General features: G+C 36.4%; 1 protein-coding gene across 4 annotated transcripts in view; it reads right to left on the reverse strand.

Moving 5' to 3' along the window:
- Positions 1-1674: 1674 nt before the first annotated feature.
- Positions 1675-21512, reverse strand: part of STIM2 (stromal interaction molecule 2) — a 69040-nt gene continuing 49202 nt past the window's right edge. For 3 of the 4 annotated variants that reach the window (XM_071743801.1, XM_071743802.1, XM_071743804.1), the window contains 9 exons: positions 18337-18448; positions 17565-17680; positions 16076-16253; positions 15368-15545; positions 14592-14759; positions 14285-14385; positions 13796-14034; positions 10010-10211; positions 1675-9199 (listed from right to left, as the gene is read on the reverse strand). In XM_071743801.1, the coding sequence (XP_071599902.1) occupies positions 8719-9199; positions 10010-10211; positions 13796-14034; positions 14285-14385; positions 14592-14759; positions 15368-15545; positions 16076-16253; positions 17565-17680; positions 18337-18448 (1775 nt within the window). In that variant the 3' untranslated portion in view covers positions 1675-8718. Of the gene's footprint in view, positions 9200-9580; positions 9730-10009; positions 10212-13795; positions 14035-14284; positions 14386-14591; positions 14760-15367; positions 15546-16075; positions 16254-17564; positions 17681-18336; positions 18449-21512 lie in introns of all 4 variants that reach the window. The other variant, XM_071743803.1, reaches the window with a different exon arrangement.

Genomic DNA, 21512 nt, shown 5'->3' on the forward strand with positions numbered 1-21512 from the left:
CAAAAGCAGTATTTTCATTCACACCCCTCTTTAGGAGCATAGGAGTAGGAACATATTCCTTGGCTTCCTCTCTATAAAACCAGTAAGAAAAACAAAAGAATGAGTAGCTTTATAAAATATAAGGAGTATACAGAACAAATGCAAATCTAGCATAAGGTCTCCAGAAATTACTTCCAGAATACCATCAGCCACTGACTGAAAGACCCCTTAGAATATGGACAAACTATGGCTTTCAGAACTTAAATACATTTTTATTTTCGATTCATGAGTTCACCATTTACCCTCCTCTTGGAAACACTGGGGGAAAGTGTTAATTTTCAGCACAGAGTAGAAGAGAAATGGGATTGAAGCAGACAAGTATTGCAGCATCAAGCTGATAGGAAACTGCTGAATTTCAAATACAGATAAATTCCTTGAATATAGAAATATTTTCTGCTGCATTAGCAGATACTGAGCATATTCTTACATGGCACTCAAGAGAAAAGGGAGTATGGGAAGACTTTTATGAAACTGACCCAGAATCACCTTCATCAGCCTCTCCTTAGGAAGGAGAGATGGACTGTCCCATTTCAGCCATATTCCAGCTTCTCCATCTCACAGAGGGGAAGGAGGATGCTATAGAATTGCACAAGCAATGCCACCACTCACTGCAATTGATGGAACTGTCAGTTTAAACACCTAAATCTGGCAGGTAAGGACTTTAATTAAATAGTAATCAAAAGCTGTTCATCTAGGAAAAAAAACCCCACCTGACTCCAGTGACTGAAAACCAGCTTGCTGCAGCTGTTAATTAACCAAAGCCCAGGAATATCCCATGGGATTACAATACTCTGTGCTCCACTTGCTTGGGTGCCAAGTCTTGCAGTAAAATAAGAGATTCCTTATGAGCTATAACAACTCAATCAAAAGTCACAGGAGAAATTAATAGCAGATTCCCAACAGAAAGGTATTTAGCTCAAGATGCCAACCTGATTTAGGCTTTGCCAGCCTACTGCTTTTTCCATTGATAAAGACTCAGCACCAACTCACCAAAACCACTGAGGACAAACTGCAGTGAAAGCCAATAAAACACTATAAAAACAAACATACTATAAAAATAGGAAAAGTAACTAATTTATTTTGCAGTCCAAGTTTTCTAAACACAATCCTCTCTCTGCAATCTTGTCACTCCCACTTAGGTAGGAATTTGCTTACAAGAGAAGCCACTTTTTAAAAGCTATTCTTGATGTATAACTTTTGTTTGTTTGTTTGTTTGACAGCCACAGGTTCTCAAACTAATTGTCACAGACAAAACCACAAAGCTTTGCAGGATTCCAGCAGTCATTTGGAAAGGCTTTTCACACTTCTTTGGAAGAAAAAAGCCCCACAAAAATTCCAAAACATGAAACAACTTAAGTTCAGAAATGTTTCAAGCAAAACCAGGAAGATTCAGAGCTTCCAAGCCCAACCATAGCACTCTGATGCCTAAACAACTGCTTCCATCTTTCTTTTCCCAGTAATATTGCTGTCAAGCTTTAGGAACAGCATGAACCAAAGAAATACTGGCCAGAATCCTAAGCAGAGCAAAAAAAAAATTATCTTAGGCTTAAAAAAAAAATTTAATATATCTAAGTTTATATACTCTGGGAACAGTCTAAGATGAATTAACATTACATAACATTTTCACTAACACGGTTTCACTTTTCAAAATGAAAGTCAGATTTATTCAACATTAAAGTGTAACAACACATCAGAAATCAATATCCACTTATAAAATAAAGCAAAGTAACATGAATAAACACAGGAAAATACTGTCTGAGACTCTCCAAGCAGGACATTTCTTATAAGACTCACAGAAAAAAAAAGATTTTTATATGCAAACAGACTCAATTCCCAAAAACTCAGTTTTTTTCCAGTTGTAATGCATTATATAGCTACTGAGAGGTAAGTAGAAAGGGGAATGAACTGCATCATGCTGTACAACACCAAAGAAAATATTTCAGCTGCATTTGTGTACAGCATTAACAACATGCAGGAGATGAGATTAAAAGCAAGTACAATGTGTATATATTAGAGAGACAGAATCTCATCAGTCTGAGGGCTTTGTTTCTTATTTTAGTTCAACTAAAGAAAACAAACAGAAGCTAAGAGCAAACAGAGGAAGAGCAGAATCTGCATGGACAACATCTCTTCCCAGAACAGTAAAGCATCTTAATTATTAAGACTTAAATTGTGCACATATTTACTTGTCTTCCTCCTCTTTTTGTTATGTCGTTGAAACCATACCTAGATCCAATGAGAGGCTTTAATGCAGATATCTACATTTTATAAAGCTGTAATTAAACAAAATAATGCAATTCAAATTCTGCTAACCTTTTAAGGCAGGCATTAATATGCTGAACAATCACTAATGTTATTTAAACACTAACTTAATGTTATTTAAATTAAAAACAGGGCAAGACATTTCCCAAATAGCCTTGCTGAAATGTTGGGTATTTTAATAATTTGTGTTGCTTGGAGGAGAGCAATGTGAAAATACACATGCTACCCAATTCATTTCATTAAGAACTATTTAAACAATTATTTTAGACAAAAAGCTGGGATCTTTATTGATTCTAGTCAGTTCACAGCTTGACAGATTTCTCTCACCAGTCTTTTTTTTTTTTCAAACAGCAATTTTTATAAACAAATCCCAAGATCTCCTATAGCTTTTGTCAGCTATTGAAAAGCAAGCAAACATAGCACACATGCAAGTTATTAGAATTAGACAGCCAAGTATCATTAAGTACAAAGTTCCAAGCAGTAAATACATCTACATTCTCCTGGAGAGACTCAGCCTTACTGGGAGACAGATTTGAGAGCTGATAAAAGAACACAAGTTATCTGGTTCACTTCAGAAGTTCTCTGCCTTCCACCTCAAGAATTACAGGAATCCATTCTACCACCTTAAAAGTAAATAAGCTAGTACAAATATTCAAGATTTTAATTCACTTCAATAAGAATGGGCTGATGGTGGACACTTAAGACTAACTTTTGTAGGGCTGGACATACTGACCTTAATTTTAAATTAATCCAAGTCCTAAAATAATGGTAGCATTAAGACACAAATAAAAGCAAATGAAGGACAATTTAATAAGGATAGCTTTACTACTCCTACAAAAATTGCTGTACCTAGTTCAAACTGAGGTACAGTGTTTTTACAACAATATCCAACCATGATCTAGGCTTTTAAAAGTAAGTATCTACCACTTATCTATTAGTAAATCTCAGCTGAAAAAAAAAAAAAGTATTCTAAACATGAACCAATTATCAGTACCTGTTAATTTTTTTTAACAGTAGAGGGATCAAAAAAGAACTGAGTTGAATTATAGCAACAGGAATGTTAAGGACAAAGTCCTAATTTAGATACTGCTCTGAGGTCTGGAAGTCACATAAGTTGTCAACTACCAAATTTAATGCTGGGTCAAAAATGGAATAGAAATATGAAGGTAATGCTTGCAGAGTATATCTAAAGAAGCTGCTTTTTCCTTGGATAAAGAGTTATTGATCTGAAAGCTTTGAACTGAATGCACCTCTCACCTCCAGCAATATAATTAATTGCAAGCATTACTCAGTATTCTGACTTGAAGCAGATAAAATACCTCTGAACTCTTTCTCAACCAAGTAAGAGGAACCTCTTCTTACCCTGCTCAAATGTGCTTTCCTCAATATCTAAGCATAGAGCAACCTTCCCACTTTCATTTCAGAGCAGCATTAAATACCCAAAACATGCATACAACTTGGCAAACTTGGGATTCAAAGTTGTAAAGATAATAAACACAAATCCATCTTATTTCTGAAAGTGGACTGATACTGATACTCTCTTGCTTAAGTAATGTCAGATTCAAGAGGAACTGTTTAAGGGTTACCATTGTTATAATTTATAGTAAATAGTGCATTTTGTTTCTGCAAGAGAAGACTAAGTGGAGTTTCAGAAAATGCTGGGAAGCTTTTCTAATCCACTAGGCTTCAACACAGCAGTTGTTATAACCAAAAAAGGCTTTTTACCAGGAGAGGTTGACTGCCTGACAGCATTTGGAATCAGCCTTAGTGGGTTTAACCATTATTCAAAGATGCAGCATCCAGGATTAAGAAGTCTACAGCAACTCAAAGCAGGCAGTGTTTCAAACATAGGATAGCAATGTCTCACTTTAGTCAGTGCAACTGGATCATATCAGAGAATCATATTCACCCTATTTAACTTATTGTACAAGGAGATAAACAAGCAGTAAAGAGGTCCAAGAACCAGTAATTCCTCTATCTGGCTTTACAAAAAAACATAGTAAGTTACGCACACAACTTATATACATTCTTCTGCCCTGACTGTAACTAAATGATAAATAAATGCTTCTTTGCATATATTATAAAATTAAGGTAGTCACCCCTCCTCAGCAATGTATCTTGGAAATGGAATGAAACTATCCTGAAGCTCTAGAAGCTGATAGTATGAGAAATGCTAATTGGAGCTCATTACTCTCTTGTGCGTGTTGTTTCCCCATATACTGGGAATCAAAAGGGCAGTATCTTGAAAGCTTCAATTTCTGATTAATTTTAGCTTTCAAGGATTTAGTCAGCCATAACTTAATGCCTAACTCAAGCTCTCATCCACAAATATCATGTGTAAACCCAAGTACCCTGGGGCTCACCATCTTCAAAGCTTCCAAAAAAGGAACTGCATTCTTACTAGAACATTATCACCTTGGCTGTGATGGGAGAGCCTTCCCTCACTCAGAGAGTAAATCTGCTATCCAGGTACACAGCAACATGGGGAAAGAAAAGCTGACATATTCTTAGAACTGCCAATAAGCAATTTTAAATTCCATCACTGAGCAGGGAAAAAGAATCAACTGTCCACCATTAGCTGGTCATAATCACTCCCAATGGCAAGTAGGAGAGCCCTTAAATTTTTTTATGGTCACATAACTTTCATAAGAATTGTGGAATGGTTTGGATTTGTTCAGTTTTCAAAGTTTCAGTTTTAAGTTTTGTTCTTCTTTATCTAGATGCCCACACTTCATTCACATTTCATCCTTTTAAAGGTGAAAGACTTATGTGGTAACTTCTTCAGAGAGAAGGCTTTTAGGTAGTTTCTACCAAGGGGCTGCTGTCCTGACAAACGACTCAAGCAAAATACTTATCTTTTTCTTCTGGAGAATTTAAAACAGAACAATGATTTTAGCTGAAAAAAAATTAAAAAAAAAAAAAAAAAAAAAAAAAAAGAATCAAATAATAAAAACCAAACAACCAAAACCATTGTGAGATTAGATCTTAGGAAGTTCTCAGCCACTTAAGGATGACAACACCAGATGACTGTCTCAAATGACTGACACATCCTCAAGAAATCCTTGGTTGGAATACCAGCTGAACTCACTGAGTGCCAACCAGTTCATGTTACACCATTAAGGAAACAGGAAAAATAGAGGACCTTTTCAAAAACATTGTCTCACTTCTGAGATGCTGACGTATGCCAGGTCCTTCAACATTAAGGCTGGATTTGATGTTTGCCAGTAAGGAGCTACCCCAGTCTGTGCTCTACACATACCCTAACAAAAGGATGCCAAGATTTGAAGACAAGCATTTAGCCACAGCAGGAGCAATGCAATTCACTTAAGACTGTCAGCAAAATTTAAGTGGCAAGATGTGCAAGGGGTCTATTAAAACGTTAATAAAAAAGCAACTCTGTCAACTTAAAAATTGCAGTTTGTGCTCCCACATATGATAATCACCACTTCCGACCATATTTACTTAAAGCTTTTAGTTTGATAATATTTATTAAGTAGCAGCTATAAAGTTACAGGACAGCTGGTGATAAACTGAGTGTTGAGAATCATCTGTGCTCCAAAGGTTTGCCATTTTGAAGCCAAAATCTATCACTATAATAATCCCATCTGATTTGTTTGTACAAGACCATAAAATACTTTTAAAATACACAATGTAACTGTCTTCTGGAAGAAAGAGATACTTAGTACTCTAAAAACTCACAGCCAGTGAAAAGTCCAACATCTCCTCTATTTCAATTTTTATTTACACTTACTACAGAAAACTCAGTATGTCTGTTTGGGCTTCTCAGTATTTAAGTTTACCCAACTTTGATATTTTTTTCGATATATAAATATTTACTCTCCAGTATCAAAATGCTGCTTCAACATCTTTGGTAACAACAGAGTTCCTCAAACCCCACACTGCAAGATCTACTGTCCAGACCCAGATCTTCCTTTAAACTCAGTTATTGCTATAGCCTTCTCAAGTGCAGAGATCAAAATAGAACATTTTTCTGGTAGAAGTTTTCTCTATGCTGTTTGGGATGCAAAGTTCCCCACTTTCATGTATTTTTTTTTTCCTTTGTTAGTTCAAATACTTTATCAGGCTTTTAACTATAAGTTTAAAGGTCAGCATTGAGGTGGTTCCCTGGCATAAGCCTTTTTTTCTTTTTGCATAGCTGCTTTTTTTTTTTTTTTTTGCCTACCATGTATAGAGTGTACAATCATTGTTCAGAGAGATCATTGTCACCTTGTGTATGACTGGTGTTGCAGCTAGAGCTGTTCAATCTGATGATTGGGTGACTAATGGAACAATAACATGTTCCTGTTATTTTCTCTTCAAACAAGTTTTCCCTTCCCCAAATTTTACCAAACAGTTGATTCCCTCTATGCTTTTCTGTATAGATGACATACAATCATCCTTTATTAGGCAGTCAAGCTCTGGATTTCTTCTGTTCTCTTACAGAATTAATTGAGGTACCAGGACTTTCAAGGTACTTGCATATGGTAAGGTCTCCATCCCATTGCCTAACCCTCCTGTCCCACACCCACAGTAAATGCTGCTGTTAACATCACCACCATTTCTTGGGGACAGAGCTGACACATCTGTTATTTATAGCGGATCCTAAATTGAAAGTGAATTTCCAATTCACTTGATTTCCATTAGCTACAGGTTTGGAAGGCTACTTACTAGGAAGTAATTTAGGCAGTCGGTGAATTAATTCTTTCATGCAGTACAGCATGGACATACTGGCAAGGGCTGAGGCAAACAGAATGCCCCTATGGAAGAACTAAAACTATTTAGTCATCACTGGGTAAATTGCTTGTATTCACTAGAGCAAGGTTTCTTTGGAATGTACCTCAAAATAAATTCATGCTCAGTATTAATATCCTCAGACAAAATGAATAAAAGGCACTGTTGCTCAAGCAGTACATTTGTTGTCTTCAACTGTTTAAAAAAATTTTTAAAAGATGTTTTTGAACCACTAGCTACTGTTGCCCTAGGAAGGCTTCCTTGTTACCTAGTACTAGTTTCACCTCTCCCTATAAAAGTTTAACATAAAAACTGCTTTTATCTGAAGCATGTCGAGTCTCACCTTTACATCTATCTTTATATCTAAAATTATGAGTTAGTATAACAGTATGCATTATAAAATTATACCATTTACTTCAGACATGTCTGAACAGATAAATCTTCAAACTATACAAAAATAAAGTGTATGAAATTTTACAAAAGGAGGACATTAAGACATTAATTGCTAATCCAAAAAATATCATAACAACTTATACACAGCAGTAAGCACAAGCAGTGTAGCCTACAACAGCTTTCAATTAACAAGACCTCTGAAACATGTCTGAAACAAGCATCAGCTAAAACTGGAACATTCCCAAGCACATTAATGTTTCCAATTTATTGTCTTTACCACAGTACAAACTTTTCACATACCAAATGTCCATTGTCTGTCAGTCTGTAAACAAAACCTACTATCCCCCTCCTCATTTGAAGAAGGTGAATAGTTTCAGTTCTCAGTCAAGTTTCATACCCATCATTTGCATCAGGAATCAAGAGCCTCTTCTCTTGTTATATATATACATATATGTATTTTTTTTTCTATTTTTTTTCCTTTTTTTTTTTTTTCTTTTTTGTCATACAGCCTGCAGTGAAGTAAAATCACAGTGAAAGTCCTGGGAAAAGGATGATCTTTACAGCAGGACTTGAACCATTCTAATAATAAATGCATCTAACAAAGCTTCCCATAATAAATGCACGGCATTTCCATTTCCAGAAATCAAGTCAATTAGAAATCCTAAGTTCTATTTAAAAACCCCAAAAGATCTAAAAGTGAAAAGATTCATCTTCTCAGTCAAATACAAGTCTTTCCGTTTCACTTGCAGAGAGACTTTTCCAGTCTGTAAAACAGTAGTGCAATTCAATTAGTTCTACTTCTTTTATTTTTCTTAAAAGTCCAGCAGATAAATGTCCTAGCTCTATGGAAAGATAGGAAGATGCTCTGGTAAACAAGAAACTTTGACAAGCCCAGAAAGGCTTACTAGTCCATTAAAGCTTCGGAAGTCCAAAGTGGCTTAAAAATGGTTTATGAATACACACAAAAAAACCCCTAACAACTTAACAAATCTGGGAAAAAAAAACAAACAAAAAAAAACCCCCAAAAACCAACACACACACAAAAAAAACCCACTACAAAAGACAAACTAGAAAAAGGAAATAAATAGGCAGAAATTAATGTAAACTGTCTGAACTTTTTAATGATTTCTCATTGACAGCTGGCACAACCTTTGACAGTACAGTCAGTTAAATATAGTTTACCTACCAAGCATTCCATTAGGGCATCCAGCTTAGAATGCTCAAATGGAATTACATTCCTAAAGATTTAAAAAAGAGTTCTTATAGCATTACTATAGGTTCCTTCTGCCCACCTCACTTAGACTTTTTCTTAAAGAGGCTTTTTATTTTGGATGGCTTTTTGGTTTTTTCACCATTTTGGTACAGGTCCTGTGGAATGCTACTTATCCTAGGGACAGAAGCAGCTTCATGGCTGGGTTTACTATCACTGCTGGCTGAAGAACAGGAGGTGTGCCGAGGCTTAGGGACTGGGATCCCAGTTGAAAGCTGGTTCATGCTGCAGGACTTCTCCAGGATTCCATTATAAACTTTGCTTGCAGGACTAAAGATCATGCTCTTAGTTTCTGCCATGCCTACACAGTCAGGAGAGCCCCTAGAAATATCTGCAGTTTGAGAAGAAGAGTCTCCTGTAGATGATTCCTCCAGTGAGCATTCTTCTGGGGATACTTTCTGAGGTGAAAGTGTCTGGTATATTTCAAGACTTGCTGGAGGAGTCTGCTTCCTTCCAGTGGATGAATTTAAGGAGTCACATTCCGAACCTGTTTCCTGTACTTCCCTGGGTCAGAGAAAAGCAAAAAGAAAACATAATGAAACTGCTACTTCCTTCATGCAGCTAAAAAGGAAATTAATTTAGAATCAATAGCATTAGTCAAAAGCACCACCCCCACTTCTCCTTAGTAGTTAATTAACAAAAAATGTTAAGTTAAACATTTTTATCTTACAACTTGGATTACATCATTTTGTTATCTGAACTTAAGATAATTAGTTTGTGCAATCTTGGTTTTGTGGGCAGCAGCATCTGCTCAGAGTCAGTCATTGTATCTCACTTGAAAGAACAAAAACTTTCTGGCACATGAAGTCAGAGAAGTTATGAAATGAAAGAAGGAGATTTAAGCCTATCATATACAGAAAGTTTCTTCAGGACAAGTGTCCCTACCTTTCAACAAGCTCATTTGCTCCTTCCAAAAGGAATTTAACCTTTTCCTATGAGGCCATGTAACAAGAGTAGGTACACGCTCAACATGCTGTAAGAATTGTGTTACCATCCATCTTCTCTTCGCCCAGTAGCTGACATTGCTTTTGATCCTAGTTTCAGATGTAAAAGCCAGTAACATATTGTAATGGAGAATCAGGGTTAGTTCAGTGCACCCTGGACTGTAACATTACTTAACTGTATACGACATGCTAGCTATTTACATACACATTCCAGACAAGAACTCTCTCTGTTTCATGGTGGACTGACTATGTTCATTTATATTATCCTACAGATTACATTAAACTTTGGCTTCGTTCAACCTCTAACTCTAAACTGTTAGTCTCAAATAATCCTATCAGAGCTTCAAGTGCTGTTTACTGATCTCCGTACCATTGTTTATCAGCAGAGAAGTAAATGGCTTCCTCCTCCTCTTCAGTTCGATAAAGAGCTGGGCAGCTCGACACAGAAAGGATGTCAGGGTCAGGGGAGTGCAAAACATTCTGAGACTGTGGAGATGATGGCACAACATTGCGTCTGGACCGACACAAGCTGCTGCTTCTTGCCAGTGTGCTGGGAGGTTTTACAATGGACCCTGAGGCAAAGAGAAAGCAAACCAAAACCCTCCGAGTGACATTGATGTTAACAGCATCTACCCTGAAGACTAAATAGCAGGTATCTGCCTCAACCATAGTGATTCTTAAGCAACTTTGACACAGTTCAGCTATTTAGATGGAAGAAAGACTGGCATCACCTTGTGCATTCACCACTCAGATGAAGCAGCTAACCAAGGTGCAACTGCAGCAATTTTGTGCCTGCCAAATATTACTCTGACAATGTGCACCAAAGCTCTGGTTCACTGTGCTCTCTTGAGAACAAAAAGAAAGATTCTACTGAAACTCCCAACCCTTTCTAAACTAAAAATAGCAGTGCTGAAATTAGTACACACACAGCTTCCTGTCTTTTATTTGTGTGGTGATTTGGAATTTATGAAAGTATGAAAGTTTTGCAGAGTAAGTATACCTGACCAAACAGACAACTGAAACACACTTCATAGGTTGAAAGTTACATTAGACATTGAAGACAAATTTCGTGTATATAACATGATAGGAAGTACATGATTCAACCTAAATTTCAACTCAAGAATTTCCTGTTTAATAACACTTTCTTTTGCCAGGCTAATTATGAATTTCCGGAAACAAAAAAAAAAGACTAAGAGGTGGAGACAGCAACACAAGACGTGACCAGGAAAATACCTAACAGGAAATTACAAACTAAAAAGTTCCTAGTCCTCCAAAAGATGATTAGGTAGCAATACTTCTATGGAAATAAAATTATAGATCTGTTTTCAGGCTGGCTATTTGGAAGCCTCAGGATTTCTCATACCCTTCCTCAAACTGTCCCACAGAATGTATCACTGCTTAACTAAAAGAGTCAAAACCCCTTACTGATGTTCATACATACATAACACAGTAAAAAAATTCACTTATTCTTGTACACAAGAGTGTCTAGCCTGACAAAATGCTGTTTTGTTTTGGTTTTTGAGCTACCACTTTAGCATCATGTAAATAACTGTTTCTTATCCTGAAATCTCCAAAAAGCTTGAGTTGTCATGCTGCTTTTAGTGCAGGAAATCACAGCTTTTACAAAACAGCAAACAGAGGCACCTTTGCCAACTCTTAAGACTTTGTTTCCTGCCAGGCTGAGCAAAAAAAGAAAGGTTTAAAAGTTCCAACATGACAACTGTCACGTAACTCAGACTTTTCATGAAATCGCCACTGATCTAAATAAACAGGTTTTGGCAGCTCAAAAATAAGCTAGTGTCACTACAAAAATATTCCTAAAAGAGCAAATGTGAACCAAGATAAGAATAAGAATCCCTTTGGGTAACGACATTGTGTCCAGATAAATCAGATGCCATCCTACTCAGCGGTGTAAAAAAACAAGACTGCACTACCAGTGAATTTTTAAAGAGGTTACAAGCATCTTGGTTCTTTGTAGGTATAGGTTCCATAGTCCTATACACAGGACTATGAAGGACTCAGCTCTGACAACTGAACATCTAGAATGTTGTAGTATCCAAATGAAACTCACTAAATCAAGGAATCAGCGGAATCCTAATTAGTCAATGGAAAAGAAGTTTCACTAACAACCTCTTGTAAATACTTTGTTCAAGCCTATTTCTTTATTCCTCTTTTATTCTTCAGCTCAGGACTGATTAAACCAATCTATGAATTCATACCATTTTAACCTGTCATTTCAGTGGCACAAAGAAGCCTGTCTGGAAGGTTTCAGATATTGTCAGCCTTTAGAGATCAAAAGATGCTAAAGCAAGGGAACAGGCAGAAAATCCAGGTTAGGTCCAGAGACTGAAACAGTCTTGCTCCTAACTGACCAATCTGCACACTGCATTTTGCCTGAAGCCTCATGAGTGTGACAAACCCTTTTGCTCCTGTCCTTCCTCATGCACATCTGTCATTTTTATTTAAAGGATGGGAATAATTTAGCAATTCGCAAGGTCACCTGCAATAATCTGACTTATGAATTGGTTTCACCAACAGATCACTCAGCATATTTTGCCTCTCCTTCCCCACTCCCAGGTGATTGGTTTTTTTTTTAACCAAGTAGAAATTTAGAGAAGTTACTTCCTTTGTGTAACTATGTAAAAAAAAAACCCAAACAACAACAACAAAAAACCTTTCACACCTTACCAAAACATAGAAAAACATATCTAAAGTTTTTGTAATGTTACTAAGATTCAAGTAACTTTCATCACTGACAGACAACATCCATTAGCTACCTACTTCCAAATGAACTGCCACAGTTGCAAAAGTAAGCTCTTATAAGCTATACAGTTCTCTAATTATAGTTCCTCTGAACCAACACCACTTAACTCCTGTGAAATAAGGGAATGAGAAAACTGACTTTAAAAAAAAAAAAAAGAAAAAAAAAATAACCTGAAGTATTACATACATATTTAAGTGGTTTGTTATTTTAGACCATGTAAAAAGTCACGATAATAAACGGAGCTCTTAATTTTTAAATCAGACCACAGGTTTCTCCACATAGACCTGACATTTAATCCTAGACATCATCCGTATTTTACTGGGTCATCCAATAAATTTGTTGCTAAGGTTTAAATAAAAGCCTTCACAGTCAAGATGACTAGAGACAGTATTTTCTAAAAGTGGTCAGAACTTGCAGTAAGTAGTATTGCAAGGGGATTAATCAACTTTTCAATGCGGCCTTTAGAAAAAAGGTTGGTACATTTGGAAGAAAAACATGTGCCCAGGGCACACTAAAAGCAGTCAGTAAAGTGGTGACCACATGACTTGTGCTATTTTAAAAGAGAGTTTTAATTTCTTCTGAGAATCCCAGCTCTGGAAGAAAAACGAACACATATGACAAAGTTTTCTTCCCTACTTATTCCTCAGCTTGATATTACTTGTTTAAATAGCTACATGGGAACTCTTCCTTTTTTATTTGCCCCTAGAGCCTAGTTAATCACAACTTCCATGAAACAGGCTGTTGTATAGATGCAATGACTCAAGACACAAGGGTGGTCTGAATCCCCAGTGTGTATCTTTTGATCATAATTTAACCAAAGCTGGATTTCTTTCCCTCTCACCAGCACTTGGCCTTTCAGTCTCACACTAAAACGACACACTGTATCCAAAACACATTCTGCCCAAGAACTTCTCTTGGACAACAGGATTTTCTTCCAGCTACGAAAGAATGTTTGAAAAGCCTACACAGCATGTGGCTTCTCAAAGGGTGTGATCTTCCTAGAAGCACAAGGCTAACTCCAGACTAACTCCATCACTGTCACCTGAAAGAATAAATGTGCTAACAGAAATTCAGCATGATTCATTATAAATTTTTCTCTAACTGGTAATCAAAGCACAACTCAACAAACACACTTCCAAAACCTTAGATGGATTTGCCTCCCTCTCACTGACTGAAATGCAATAAAGACTTTTTCATGTTATCTTTATTGCCATTACCCAGTTTTCGGTTTATGCAAGTCCCAAAAGATACATCTGAGATTCCAGATGGAATTTTGGTCCTTTTGACTTTGATACAATCCCTGTTTGATTTCAGCACTCTTCTGCCATCTGACTTTAGAATCCTATGCCTTCACAACTTTTACCCTTTCTTTTTACTGAGCTCACCACTTACCGTGAAACTGTGTAACAATTGGAGGAGTATCTTCATCTAAGTCATCAACACCTCCTGCAATTGGGTAAGGAGGAATGGAAACTCGAGGCATAACTACCCAGCTGTGATCAGAGTAGAGAGATGATGTCAAGCTTGGTAGCCCAGAATTGTGTGCTATCTGAAAGCCACAAATCTTCTCAATCTGTTGCCATCGATAAAGACGCTCTCGCAAACATGTTGTCAACTCCGAGAGTGCTTTCCTGAAGAAAAGTACATGTTAAAATCAGATACAGTGTCTTTAACAATAAAAAAATACAACATAAGTGTAGTCATTCCAGCATGCCAGAAGATCCATTAGGACTGTCCCAATATTTGCATTTTAGTATCTTTAAAACTGTTTTACTTAAGAATGCAATATCACTAAGACTCTAAATTCATAAGATTCAAAAAATTACATTCTTCCAAGAATAAATAATCTCAAAATAATATGCATCCTGGTAATACTCTTACTTTGCTTCAAGAATTTTATGGTCCACTTCATCCAAGGAGGAGCTGTGTGCAACATGTAATGTTCCAAATACAGTGCTTCTCTTCTTTTTTATCTTTTCTGCCTAAAAAGCAAGATAAAATGCAATGCAGGAAACTAGGGCTTAGGTACTTAACACAGATGTAAAAACATTAGGAATGCCAACAGGTTGCAAACAACTTACAGGAGAAAAAATATCCAAATGCTTATCTGAATTATTTGTATTTATTATTTCACACATAGCAACAGATCAGAAAAGACTTTAAGTAGCTGAAGAATAAGATTTAGTACCTCATCTTTGGCAATTGCTAATTGCATTTCTGCGTGCTGCCTTTTGATATTGTAATACTGTACTTCAACTTCATGTGTTAACTGAAGCCACTTCTGCAAAGCTTCAGGAACAGACCAATTACTTCTCAGCTCAAATTCCTTCTCAGCCTTTTTTAATGCCATGCGAACCTAGCAATCAAAAAGAAATTAAAGTGTCACCAAGAACATCATTAGAAATGACAGCAGAGGGAAGTGAAATATAAGCACCTTTATACCCCGCAGCAACATACTAAGGCTTTACAGAGCTTTGGTGTGTGCCAATTGCTGTCAGGAAGGCAGATCAGGCTTTTCTAAAATATAACATATCAATTTCCCTATACTATATAATCCTCAGATATCTCTTATGATATATAGTCCTTAAATTGAACCTTAGATATTTTGGTAAAACAGCATTTTCATTTATTACAATTAAACCAATCTATTACTACTCAGAAGGGTGAGACAAAGCTACTATCTCTCATCTGGTAACAAGATAGAGGGGAAAAAAAGCCTTTTCTATATATTTTGTTCTACTAATCCAATACAATTATGATAAGCTAAATATACAAGGTGTATGTCCTTTTATAGTTTAAGGATTCTTTTACTGGATAATGGTATGATTGACAGGCATAATTAAGTGCTCTTAGAATTTTTCCATTCAAATCTAGCATCAGAGAAATGCTGTTTTATTCTACAGCTCTAACAAAACCAGGACCAATTTAGGGTCAACACTTTAATTGTAATCAGTTTGTAGGTACCTGTACTAGCTCTTCCTCTGCATATTTGAGCCTGCTGAGCTCACATTCAGCTCCCTCCCTCAACTCCCTTAGGCGATGAGCTTCCCGTTTTGCATCATTGATCTCATCCATCATTTTGCGCTCCAGATTTTGCTTTTCCACAGCAACATTTCTATTCTCTTCTTGTGCCTTCTCAAGCCTTCACAATTGAACAAAAAATATGAGAAAATACACAGCATATTTGTTAAACGTTGCAGTCCTCAGAAGAAAATGTGTCCAGCAACAGGGCAAGAGGCAATGGGCACAAACCAAAACACATGAGGTTCCATCTGAACACCAGGGAACACTTTTTCATCATGAGGGTGACTGAGCACTGGGCACAGGTTGCCCAGGGAGATGGTAGATTCTCCATCCTTGGATATATTCATAAGCCACCTAGACATGGTCCTGGGCAAGCTGTTCTAGATGAGCAGGTGGGGCTGGACAAGATGACCTCCAGAAGTCCCTTCCAACCTCAACCATTCTGTGATAATAAAGACTGTGCAAACTTCATGAATCAGCAGCACTTACATCACACAACGTGATGTCCACACCAGACAAAATATGCAAACACAAAAACAAAATCCAAAGGCAGCTTAATGCAAATAATTTATGACTTTAAAGGATCTGTATTTGAATTTAAACTCTGAACAAAAGGACAACTAAATATTAACTTTTTTATTTTTATACCTTTCCTGCAAGTCAAGAAGACTTTGCTCTGCTGTTTGGAGACTTTCTAAGTCCTTCATCATTTTTGTGATATGTTCTCTTGAGGTTCTGTTCTGTGAATATGCAAACCAGCAGCCTCCAAAACCAATAACTATAGAAACTGTTAGTATAAAATCCTTCATCCAGTTGTGAGGGGGACCTGTGCAGAGAGTAACATCATCATTAACTAGTTCATTGATAAAGACAACAGGCTACAGACTTTTTTTTAAACCCACAGCCTAAAAGGCAACAGAACATTATGTTAAATTCCAGCTCATTTATTTCAAACCATTTCCAGCAACTACCTTTTAAATAGGTCCCAATGCATTTTTTCCATAAAACATAGGCAAATCTGCTCTAACACAATCTACTTAACCTATACCAAAACATCCATTAGATCACAGAAAGCTTAGTAAACTTCTAAAGTCCACAGCCTGTATCTTCATTTAAATAGAATTAAGAGAGAGTTTCCTCAGTTACACTTTACCAGGCCAGTAGGAACTCTAATTATGTTTGATATATTTGTTCCCATTCTGCACCCTCTGGAATACCCTATGCTGAGTTAAAAATGAACTTGAACAAACTGAAGTGGATTTTAAAAGGCTAAGTAGCTAGCAGCAGCACATTTTTAATGCAAAACTTAGGTTGTCCAAACTTAGCCAAGATTCACATACACTTCTTTGTTAGTACAGCTTTTATAGACACTGATACCTTTGTAAAACAAAAGTTTAGAAGACAGTTTCTACTAGCATTAAAGGTATAATGATTTTTTTTTACCTAAAAAATCTCCAGCTCACATCTGCCAGGGTAACTCAGAGCAGTTGCATCATCTTAGATCTGCTCTGACTTTTGAAAAGTCATTCACTACTTTCCAAACTAACCACCAACCTCTGGAAAGGTCTCCTACTTCAGGAATACCCAGAATACTACAAAAGATTTGTAGCTCTGTACAAACAAGTACAGATGTGGAACTGCTGCATAAAATTTAACTACACTTAAATTTGAGCCTGGGGAAAAAAAAAAAAAAAAAAAGACACTACTAAGATACTACTATTAGATTTGTGCCACCACCTCCTTATTCCTTCCTTGTGGAGTGTTATCCCCTCTCATTTTAGCATCCCAGCTTAAGGTGTTGAAGCTAATTGGAAAGTGAGTGTAACATTACACTTGTAGCTAATTTAAACAAGTAAGAACAGTTAGAGGGCACTTATTTTGACACAAAAGCCAACATCTGTCAAGGAGGGTTTATAATATAATTTCTACATAATCTTACCATGCAGAAGTGAACCTTTGTCCCCATCCCAGCATCTTGATAACCCTTTTTAATTCATTACCCAGTTCCACAATGTAAGCCAAGCAATCTCTCAATACATCCACATAACAGATAAGCTGTCCTACCTACAGCATCAATACTTGCTGTTGAATTCTTACAAATAAGAGATAAGAAAAAAACCATTAAAAAGTTACTAACGTGTGAGAGGTCCAAATAAAACAACATCCAAGGCTTTAAGCTGAAGCTTTTGTCTATGGCTCCGATCAATTATTTTCAAGTGAGAGATCATGAATGCATGTTCATTTACTGCTATCCTGTTAATGACAAGATAAAATGTTATCTATTCCACAAGTTATATTCAAAATCAGTCTATGGAAAGAAATACATCATAAACATCTCCCACAGTTATATAAATTATAGTTATGCAATTTGAGTGAGGAAACAGACTACAGTCACAGTAGTGCTATTAAAAAGAGTATCGACAAGTGGCAAAGGAAGAACACAAAATCTTTTTCCTGCCCTTTTCTTTCTGGATTAATAATGAAACAAATACATTTAGCACAGCTAAACAATGTTATATTTGCAGGCATGTGACACCAACTCTCTGAAATACATGCAATGCTGAAATTAAGTAGCCATGGTGAAGAAAAGGGGTTCTGCAGATAGTGTCTGATGGATAACCAAACAATACATTGTAATTGTTTAAAATAAAGTTTGCTACCATACAGAATTATATCGGTTTCATCAGCAAAAAACAAGCTAAAATGGAAGAAGTGGCAAGAAACCTTTATATTTTTTAATACTTTGGCAGAAAAATGCAGCCACCTCTTCAAAGCTGCAAAGACACTTGTCTTTTCTTGAATTGGCCCATATCTCATTAGACTTTAAGTTCACATCCTTGTTCCTACATACAGACTAAAGTAGCAATCTAGAGGGTAGTGTTTTAAACTAATCTAGAATAAGTGTTCACCTGGGAAGTGTTGTTCCATTCACATTGCTGTCTCTAAAATTCTTTTCATATTGAGGCAGTTCAACAAATTCTGCCAGCCACTGAAGAGTGTCCTCTTGAGTCCAGTTATGAACTGAAAGAAAAAGTCAGTTTAATTATCTTTAATTTTTGTAAGAGCAATAGCAAGACATAAAAGACAAGCAGTAGAAAAGCAGGTTATAGGGAACAAGAGGATTTAGCCAAATATAAGTGCAGAAAAATTGTGATTAATATTAACCTAGGTGTTTCTGGCATTTTGCCTTTTTCATTACATGCTTCTCAGATGAAGCTTAGGCAAACTACAAACAAACATGCATGGAACCAACAGAAACATATTTTTATTAAAAATTCCACAGAATCATTTAGTGTCTTGCTTTAGTTTAAATGAGGACAGCATCTTGTGACCTTTATCTGCTTAAACTGATCTGAGCCTCAATCCTTTTGTCCTTGCTACCCTTGCAGAACTAAACACATCAGCAGGTGCTGTAGCCATTTAAGGCAATGTACCAAGATCTTTCCCAGGATGATGGATTAGGAACTTGTTTTCACAAGAATCTTCATAGAGGCTCATGACTACCAGCCATAAAACCAGGAGCAGAGAGAAGACAGAAAATAATGAAAGACAGAATTTAACAGGAATGATAATACTCTAAGTTAAATGCATATAGCATTAAAGAGTAACCATAACATCCTTCTCTCTTACACCTATTTTCACAATATTTCACAATATTTTTTCAAGAGGTATCTTGAGAGAGGGGATGTCAGCTACATGCTTTGGGCAGGCAGGTGTAGAAGCCGTGGTGTTTACTCCCCAGTGCAGCACTCATCTAGACATGCACCAGCTGCTCTATTTCAGATCACAAGTTTGGAGGTTTTTTTTACTTTTTTTATCTTAACTGTTATGGCAACACACCTGAGGGTGAAAACAACAAAAGTTTCAAAATGGCCCTGTATGAAAGTTTCTTCTTGCTAACCCACATTAATGGCTGCTTAGAAGATGAAGCTATATATCACTTTTTCACATTAAATTTACCATGCAGCACAGTGCTTCAGGGCAGGGATGTGTAAAACAACATTACAGTGTCACACCCAGTACTCCTATGGGAGTCCTACTCCTTTCAGAAATCAACTGACATTTGATAAGAGTATTCATGGCAAGAAATGATTGACAGCCATATATTAGCCTTACAATTGAGAACAGGCTGACCGGGCAATGTATAAAACCAGAAGATTGTTCTGTATCAAGAACACACAAGGATTCAAAAGTTAGTTTTGTTTTAGCAGGACCTCCAGCAGCAACATCAGCATGAGCTATACTTCCACCTGTACACTTTTAAATAGGATGAAAAAGCAAAAGAGAGGAGTGATCCTGACTTTTTTTTGCAAGTTCAACATCACAATTCATTTTTTACCTTTTTTTTTTTTTTTTTTTTTTTTTTTTTTTTTACCCCTAATAAATCATGTACCAGACTTTAGGTCACCTTCTACTTTCCAAAGAGAAGGAAAAAACCAGAAGGAAAAAGAAGGGAAAGGCAGGGAAAAGCACATATTCTACATTAAAGGTCAAATATGCCATAACAGGCAAACACAACAGGCAAACAGAAAAACTACTTTAAGGCAGTGTTGAAAAACTAGTTTTACATAAGACTCCAATTAGTCTGACAACAGTAAATCATTCATTAACTCCAGGTTTAAACAGCACAATTTTACTTTGATACAAAATCAAGTCCCAGTGGACAAGGCTACACCACCAAGACTGCAGCACCCCATCTATTCACCAAGACAGGGCTACCCAGCTGAAAACTCCTGTGCCTGTTTTACAGACTTTCTTACTACTGAGACAAAATACTACACATCTCTCTTCAGACAGCAAATTCATATGATCTTCGCCCGCTAGAGGAGCAAAAATGAGAAGGCAAACACCTCTGAGATACACAGCTGTCATTTATAATTGAAGACTGGCATTCAGACACCAGATGCTCATCTGTCACCTGTGCTGCACTCACACAAGTACCAGCTCTTCAAGGCCCTTGTAGAAAAAAATACTGAAGATGCACCTTTGATTTTAAAAATAGCTACTAAGCTTGATACTTTAAATATCTGAAAGACTCTATATATGTATGAATACTGCTTAGTTAGACAGAAAGAGATAGTGTCAAGCATTTACTGGCATTTACATTTACAGAACAGACACATACAGCAGTAAAAGTCAAGAGGACTTTCAGGTAGCAGTGTTTTCTATTGTTGAAGCAGCTATGCTACTTCCTAACCATCCCTCTCAGAGTTCTCTCTGTAGAATTAGATTGTGAGACTGAAAAATTTAAATGGTCTTTTGAGTCTTACTTACACTGCTTGCTACATTTAAGAAACCTGAAACAAAGATATACACAACAGACAAACTACATACTTACACTATCACTACAGCTTAAGATTTCAAGTTACTTATAAATTAGATTAACAGCTGTAGGCAGGTAAGTTTCTCAGATAATTCAGTTGCTATACTTGCATTGAAAAATATCTTTAATGACTCCATACAGAATAGAGATGAGGCTAAAAATTGTGGTTAGAACATATTTACTACACAGAAAACACTTGTGTGCTTGACTAATGCCAGCTTCTTGATCTCTATATGCTCAGCACTACCACAATCTCTTCTGAATGGGGGGAATATTAATTGTTTTATTTTTCCTAACAACTTTAACATTCTGGACCTATGGAAATTTTTTTTTTTATTAATTGCTACATCCTGCAACATAGTTGATACTTAACACTGTACTGTTTAGTATGACCTGTCTTCATATATTTGGAGTATTTGGCTCAACTTATTTTATTCAAATCAAAGTGGGGGAGAGATGGTGGTGATGAGCTGTCAGCCCATTTTCCTTTATACCAGGTTTAAAGATTTTCCAAAATGCTTCAGACTAAGAATTCTAGCTCTTTGTAGCCCAAAGAAAATGCATGTCAAAGTGGAAACACACTGGACTTTCCACTTAATACAATATTATAGATGTTAAAAATAAATAAATGTTACTTAACAGCCTTAGGGCTTACTAAATTAAAAATGTCCTTATCTGGAATTCAGAGCTCACAGCAGTCACCTTAATAAATTAAAACCTCATAGGGGTTAAGTGTGCAAAATAGCTTAGCAGCTTACTTAC

This window comes from Heliangelus exortis, chromosome 4, assembly GCF_036169615.1.
Source record: "Heliangelus exortis chromosome 4, bHelExo1.hap1, whole genome shotgun sequence".
Classification (NCBI taxonomy): Eukaryota; Metazoa; Chordata; class Aves; order Apodiformes; family Trochilidae; genus Heliangelus; species Heliangelus exortis.